The 8172-nt window shown below is 27.7% G+C and overlaps 1 protein-coding gene across 1 annotated transcript; it reads right to left on the bottom strand.

Annotated features, from left to right (window-relative positions):
• Positions 1 to 494: 494 nt before the first annotated feature.
• On the bottom strand, positions 495 to 3385 carry LOC124942024 (protein NRT1/ PTR FAMILY 4.3-like). The gene is made up of 5 exons (XM_047482429.1): positions 3212 to 3385; positions 2897 to 3114; positions 1994 to 2434; positions 1801 to 1910; positions 495 to 1570 (listed from the first exon to the last, which is right to left on the bottom strand). Exons 1-5 carry the CDS (start codon positions 3339 to 3341, stop codon positions 679 to 681), a joined length of 1791 nt encoding a protein of 596 aa, XP_047338385.1. The 5' UTR covers positions 3342 to 3385; the 3' UTR covers positions 495 to 678.
• Between the last annotated feature and the right edge of the window lie 4787 nt (positions 3386 to 8172).

The raw sequence follows: 8172 nt of genomic DNA, 5'->3' as shown, positions 1-8172 counted from the left end.
CTAGTGTTGATAATTTAACCGTGTGATATTTCATGACGGGTTTTTTAGCCATCACCCGGTCCAGTTGGACACCGCCTTGGGCTATTATATCATTTATATCGCATACATGCATATTCTTTTAGGTATATATAGAACTATAAAAGGTATATTTCTACTTTTTTTTTTATTACGATTGTAGTGAACCATCCAAAATGTAAATACACTTAATTATGACAATAGATGTCACAAATTAATTGATCACAAAACAGTAATATCAAAATAAAAACAAATTAAGAATTCATCTCAAATCTCCATAACAACATTCTCGAATGTGCTAAAGTCAACTTAGAACTCCAAATTTTTAATGGGTTCCCTTCAATCATGATTTGGTGTTGATGCCACTATGAAACTTCCACATGATCATGTTTAGTAACATAGAATCAACATCTTGGTATTATAAATGAAGCATCATTCTTAATAATTAAACTTGTACTAATAAACAAAATATTAGGAAAATGAAATGAATGAAGGATTTGAAATTGCATTTCTTTTCAAAGATATTACAAACTCACAAGGAGCCCTTTTAGTCATTCTTCATCTCATTTTTCTTTTCTTTTCTTCTTAACTACAAACACTTACAAATCTAACATAACATCTGTATTTTGTATTGTAATATATTATATTTAAGGTCAATTAACTTCATGGTGTAGAATCATTAACATCTCCATCATATTTTGATGGGTTGAAATGGTTATTGTTTACCATACCCTCCGAACCAAAATCAGACGAGGACGATGCATCTGACGTTCCACAAAGATTTCGCGAATACCATCTTGCCCAAAAAAGGTAGTTGAAGAAGTTAAGAAAACTTAGAACCGCTAGCAACCAATAGAACAAATCCAACCGGTCCTTGTTGAGATCATTATCGCTCAACCAACCTCCACCGGTCGAGCTAGAGGTAATCTTGTTCACAAGAGAAACCAAGACAGAGCTTAAAAAGAAGCCAAAAGCATACGAACAATAAGTCAAGGCCGTTAGAAAAGATTGCATTCCTTTTAGGTTTTGTTTGTAGAAGAATTCAATGAGTCCAACCGCGGTAAACATCTCGGATATCCCAAAAATCAAGAATTGAGGTGTGATCCAAAATATGGATATTATGTTTCCGTTATTCAAAGCCTCATTCCTTCTCTTGTTCTCCATTAGAGCCGCGGAGACCATGGAAAAGGTCGCGACGAACAAACCTAAACCGATCCTGAGCAAGGGACTGATACCCGAGTCTTGGCCGGTGAACTTTCTAGCGAAAGGAACAACAAAAGTATCGTAAAGAGGAACCAAGAAGATGAGCATCATATAAGGGATGGATTGGAGCGAAGCCGGGGGTATGTGAAAGGACTTGGTGAGTTGCGTGTTCATCGAACTTCCTTGTTGAACCGAGAATGTTTGGAGTTGTGCCAAGATTGTATTGAAAATTATCGTACACGAAAATATTGGAATGACCGATATAAGAATCTTCACTTGTTCGACTTGATTCACCGTGCATAAACTCCAACCGTTTTCTTCTTGATTTCTTATACAAGCCTTGTCCAAGAACCTGAAAACATTTTTTTTTAAAACAAAATAAGACTCTTTTTCATGAAAAAAAATAATACCCTATTGGTGACAAGAATGTGACATCATTATTTAAATTTGATAAGGTAAAGTTTCATCACATTATATAAAATGGTGTCATCATTTTGACTTTGATATAGAAGACCAATGAAGTGCTTGTTTATTATATCTACAATTATTAAATAAAAAATAATCTCAAGAAATAATCAAGACCTGAATCTTTCAGTATAGTGGCAACTTGGCATTTTGGTTTGACTTTCATGAAGCATTTGTGGATTAGTTGGGCACATTTGCTTTCTCTTTCGAAAAGCGGCCACAAAAACCTAATAAAATAAACAATATTTTAGTTAATAAATTGAATCATACAATAATATAAATGTAACTGATGACCGAAAAGTAAGCATACTTGAGCAATTGGTGTTAAAATGCTTCCTCGAGGAGGCTTGTTTCTATAAAGAAGAGTCCCACAAACCAAACTAATCAAACCCATAGCCATGGCTGCAGCCGAAACCCCAAAACCTACATCCATACCGGAATGGGTTTGGACCCAAACAAGGACGGTTAGGGCTATGAGTTCTCCGATTGAGAAGGCGAAATATGCGGCATTGAAGTAGGAAGAGAGCTTTTTGGATTGTTTGGGGTCGTCTTTATTGAATTGGTCAGCACCATGAGCAACCATATTAGGTTTAACACATCCACTTCCAAGTGCTACTAAATAGAGTGCCACAAAGAATATTAAGGCTTTCAAGCCTTTTGCTTCTTCACAAAGATCTCCATTTGTTAACATGTTGCATTTTGCTGGCTTCAATTGAGGGAGATGAGCTTGGACTGATAATAAAATGAAACCCTACAATGTATATTTCACACACTTATTAATAAAATGTATATTTGTTGTAACAAATGATTTTTTATGTCAAAATATATATATATCATAAACATAACAATTGTTTTTGAAAATTTTGGGAATCAAACTTAAGACTTTGATCTCTTATGTGTGGTCATTGTTATTTTTGTAATTAAATTTAATGGATTTTATTTTAAAAAATATTTTTATTTATACAAACACTATATATAATACATGGTACAAAAGATATGTCTAGGGTTTCTATATATTCCCTTAAAACATACAAAGTAAATATCATATTATAGAGTAAAAACCACTAATATGGGATAATTCTTAAAGCAAAGATTGAGGTAGTTGATAGTGATGGGTGTAGAATTAAAGAATAAAGGAGAAATGGGTGCTGATAAAACTAGTAAAAAAATATGAATTCAAACATTCTCGGCCATTTAAATATGAAACACTTACGGAGAGCTCGAGAAAGCCAAAGATAAGCATGGTCCAAAAGCATCCAAGATAAGAATCAGAAAGATAACCACCAAGTAAAGCAAGAATGAAGATGGTGCCAATAAAATTTGTGACAACATTTGCCGATTTCGACAATGAGAAATGCATCTCATTTATCACATATGTTATCAAATTGTTCCCAACCGCAGCTATCCCCATTATCTCAAATGTTTGAAGCCCTATACAAATAACATATAGTACTTTAAATAAAAGTTTGATTCTCATTGAAAACATTTTAACGAAAAGACAATATAAGACATAGATAAGTATATATACCGAGAACAAAGATTGAAGCTCTTGTTCCGCCATGATTGAGAGGGTGAGAAGATCGACCTCTCCAATCAACGGTTATGTTTTCTCCTCCTTTCAGTTGCTCGTGATTTTTAGTATTACTCTCCATGTCCATCTTTTTTGTTTGAGAGTGTGATGATCGATGATCGATAATGATGATGATGATTGTTCTTGAGTTTGAGGGAATTATTGTATGTAGGCTTCCAAATTTATAATGGATGAATGAAGAAAGAAGCACTCTTTCTTCTTCGGCCTATCGTGAAGATTTAGACTTTCTAAGTCCCCACTCTCCTATGTAACTTTCCACTTTCAAAAACACATGGAAGACGCTACATATTAATTATGACGTCGGTCATAATTTGAATATATCATATATTCGACTTTAACGAGAGCAAAAACTCTATGTGAAAGTCTAATTGTCGTCGTTGATGATTTCACCGAGGACGATAAATGATCTCGGAAAGTGTCGGTGATATTAATATTTTCGAGAGCATTTATTCGCTCTCGGCGATAACTCTCGATAATTGTACATATTTTACTTGTTTATATAAAGTTCAATATAGGGTGGATTTGATATTTTTCGATTAAGAGAATCAAATTAAATGATTTTTCTAATTAATATTGTTAAAAAATAAGTAAAATATACTTTATTAAATATTATTCAAACAAAAATAACAAAAGAGTTAATGCTTACTTTCAATGCAAAAGAAAAGTTTCTTTTTATGAATAGAGTAGCTTTTTTTTAAAAGCTTGTTTGGTTTTGAACTATATTCTAACAAAGATTCAAAATATCTAGTTTAAATGTGATTAGAATCAATACCCACAATTCAAAATTCCAAACAAGTCCAAATATAATAATATGAATGAATGTGGACTTTGGAAAGTCCAAATTCTTTTCTTATAAGAGATAAGATTAGGAATTAAGTTATTTATTTTCATTTTGCTAAAAGTTCATTATTCTTTTTAGTGTTGTTCTTTTTTAAATATTGTATTTGTTGTTGATAGAAAAATAATATAATTCAAGTATATCAACTAAAAGTAAGTATTCCTAAAAAGGATAATTATATAGTTTGTGTTTTTATTCCTTTTAATATTGAATTTTTTGTAATAAAAATATATAAATTAATATGATGTAAATAGTTTAATTATAAAAAGTTTTAAAATTAAGATATAGATATCCATTTATCTTGATTGATTTAGATTATTTAAAATTAAATGATAATACTGTTAAAATAAAAATAAATTAATATAACATACATATTTTATAATTAAAAATATTTATTAATACAAATTTTAACATTACAACAACAATAAAAAAAACATTTAAGTTACAAATTAATTAAAAAAAAAAAAATAAGCAATAAAAGAATAAAGTAATCCTAGTCATCATTGCATAACAAAAAAATCAAATAACTTCAAAATAAACACCCATATTTAGTGATAAAAAATAAAAGGAATAAAGTCAAACTCAAAGTTGTCGGTACCACAAACAATAATATATATATAAAAGTGTGACAATAATAATAATAATAATAATATAATATAATGTATGAGTAGTTGCAATGTTGGATATGTCTGAATCTTGATTTGTTAATGGTAAAATAGAGAGGAAATAAATAATAATAATATCTTCTCTATGGGTTATGGACCAATTATCCACCTTAGCCTTTATTTCATTTAAATTATTCTGTTCGAAAAATTATCTCATTCATTAGTATTCTTCTTTCAAAATCTTCTTGTTTGGGGTTAAACTTTGTATTCTTTTTTTCAAAATCTTTCAACATGAGGTTAAACTTTGGTTAGTTTAACCTAGGTTTGATATATTGATTAATTTAATCGTTAAAAACTAATGATGCAAAATGAATTTAGGAAAAATATAAAAATATATATAAAAAAATAGTTATATTTATATTTACCAATAGGTTACAAATACAATTATTAAAAAAATGTGTTCTTTATCGATCGGTTAAACCGACGATTTTTTATTACGTTAACAGTTAACCGAATCGGTTAGAATTCAGTTCGGTCAACTTTTATTCTGTTCGGTTCAATTTTTCGAATATTTTCTCTATACCCTTAATTTCATTAGTAATTATCTCGAAATTTTAAGTTAAAACATTTTGAATAAAAATTAATTTAAAACTTATGTTACCCATAGAATACTTTAAAACTATCCTAATAAATTAAAATTAAATAAATAATCTCAAAAAATATCAAACAATGCACTAATTTTGAATGGTGCATATACATGTATATAATAATGAAATGCTTGGTTTGTACTTTTGAGGGTCCATACTCCATATAGACCATATGGGGGACACTTAAATAAATATTAATTAATAATAAATATTTAAATGGACTACAAGTCATAACTGTCTACATACCCCAACATTAGTCATCAAAGTCAAAATACATATATTTCCCACTATGTGAGCCACGTTTATCTTAGTAATTATTTAATTATTTTTTCTAAAAAAAAAATAATATAGTTCAAATAGAAAACAAATTCTAAACTCGATTCACATCAAAAACGTTTTAAATTGAAAGTTTTATTATTTCTTAAATAAATAAAAAAAGTAAAATACAATCTTATAAATCAAACACACAATTTTATTATTAAATTTAAATAAATGTATTTTTATGGCAATTTAGAGTTGACTTTAATATGGGTTCATTGTACATATACATTCATTTCTTATGTAAATTTATAAGAATGCTAATGTAGGTAAGCAAATGTTAGTGGTATATATATGTGTTAGGGCTAGTTTGTTTACCAAAAAACACAATCTATCTATCGTTTCTTCGTTCAACTATAGTCGCAATAGAAACGATCCACAATTTAAGTGTATAAAAACGTTGGACATTCACAAATTTACGACACTAACAAATGATAAACGTTTAAATTATAAGTTGAAGCGTTTAGATAAGAAACAAACGAAGGATTGATGGGAGCAAAGTGGATTATTATGAGATGCATCTCCTCTAAATATATTATTCAAAAGACTTGTCTCCACTTTGTCTTCCAAGTTGACCTCAATTTTTTTTTAATGTTGATAAAATTGCTCAAAATTGTAACCTTTTAAGAGATTTTATTTATTTTGTTAAAAAATCATGTCTTAGGGAGAATATACCATTTTAACATATAATTCATTAGTGGGAATGAAATCCCAATAAAAAAAATATACATTTTATCCGTATCTTTTTTAAGTTATCTTTTGAATAATTTTAAACAAATTTATAAATATATATATATATATGAAATAAAAATAAAAAAATTAAGTTCTTGTTAAATAAATTTGTTATCCCACCAATGTAGTTCAGTGGTAAGAATGGTTTAAAAGACCAAAAGGTAAAAAAAAACTACTAATTTAATTTGTAGAGTATTATGCTAGCTCTCCTTTATTTAAAAAATATATATCTTTGTTACTTTAATTAATAAATTCTAATTAATTATTTGAATAAATTTATTATTTTATTTTATTTTATATAAAAAAAACACTTATTCTATTTTTATACTATACAGTCAATTTTTTTATTTTCAACTCACTAACTTAATTTAATGTTCAGAGTAATTTTTTTATTAAGAATTTTCTTACAATTAAATATATAAATATAATATTATTTAAATAGAAAATTTTAGATAAAAAAAAAAACTATTATTATTCAAATTCAATTATATTATTATTCAAATTCAATTATGCTAGCCTAAAAATGCGACAAAAACTAAACCCTGGGCCCAGACACAATCCATTCTCCAGGACAGCTCATTTAATAAAACAAATAAGATAATTAATTAAATCTATTATATTTTTAAACATAAAATATTGAAATATAGTGGTTTAATAAAAAAAAAAACTTATAGTTTTTATTTGATTATAAGTTTAAATTTCAACAAAAAAAAATATATATATTTTTATTAATTTTTTAAATTAGACCTCAAAAAAATCAATTTTTTCTAACAACATTGGGACAACCCAAAATTTGGGATCAGTTCTGTCACAACGCAAGTGTAATAGTCTATCTTTCAACACGAATCACCTATGTAAATATGATCTTGCGGATATGAATAAGAATGCGTGTAGTATTATCATTCTTTTAATTATAAATATTTTATTATAGGTGGGATTTCTTTTGACGTGTAAGATTAAGCTCCTAGAAAGTGAAAGATTAGTCAAATTAATTATTTGGATTCTAATTCTATACAAAAAAAAAATTAGACACTCCTTTGTTATTTTTAGATTAAAATTGCTGACTACTTTTTTTATATATAATTTTTTTGGACCACGGTAGTCCAAATAATGACCTAGCTTTTACCTCTTTGACTAGGAAATCAAAAAAGTGATTTTAAGTGAATAATCTTATTAATACTTGTACATGATTTCAAAATATATAAATTTGAGTTATAAGGGAAAAACTAATATGACATAAAGAGAACATTTTTTTTAATAAAAGAGAGTTAGCATGACACCCACATACACTCATGACCCGAAAGATGAACATCTTTATTTAACATTGGATTATTAGCCCTCTCATTTTATTATTTGTATTACAAATTTTTGGTATATATATATATCAAAATGTTTTTCTATAGAAATCAAAATAAGTAATATATAGTTGGTAGTTGGGCAACAAATAAAAATATGTATAATTAATTACCTTTAAAATTAGGGTTAATTCCATTTGCCATCCAATAGCAAAAGTACAATTATTTTTAGCATTAATTCCACCAAACACAACTTTTAGGCAGCTCTCTTAAGACTTTCGGTAAGGAGCAATCATTTCGATTTCTCATAGTCAAATATGTATTTGTTAATGCTGTAACATTATTTTCTAATATTTTTATATCATGTATTTGACTTTTTTACATACAAAAATAATAATATTCCCCCACCTTTTCACTTTTTATCTCTTGATATCTCCATACTTTGTTTGACTTAACCCACAAG

The sequence above is a fragment of the Impatiens glandulifera genome, chromosome 6 (genome assembly GCF_907164915.1).
Source record: "Impatiens glandulifera chromosome 6, dImpGla2.1, whole genome shotgun sequence".
In the NCBI taxonomy this organism is placed as follows: Eukaryota; Viridiplantae; Streptophyta; class Magnoliopsida; order Ericales; family Balsaminaceae; genus Impatiens; species Impatiens glandulifera.
This window is presented reverse-complemented; position numbering and strand designations above follow the sequence as displayed.

What these genes read in the sequence shown, in the direction of transcription:
- LOC124942024 (XM_047482429.1), bottom strand. Translation starts at nt 3,341, where the DNA reads ATGGACATGGAGAGTAATACTAAAAATCACGAGCAACTGAAAGGAGGA. An exon ending in AGCTTCAATCTTTGTTCTCG is followed by an intron (nt 3,115 to 3,211) that starts GTATATATACTT and finishes TTATTTGTATAG; the next exon opens with GGCTTCAAACATTTGAGATA. An exon ending in TTGGCTTTCTCGAGCTCTCC is followed by an intron (nt 2,435 to 2,896) that starts GTAAGTGTTTCA and finishes TATACATTGTAG; the next exon opens with GGTTTCATTTTATTATCAGT.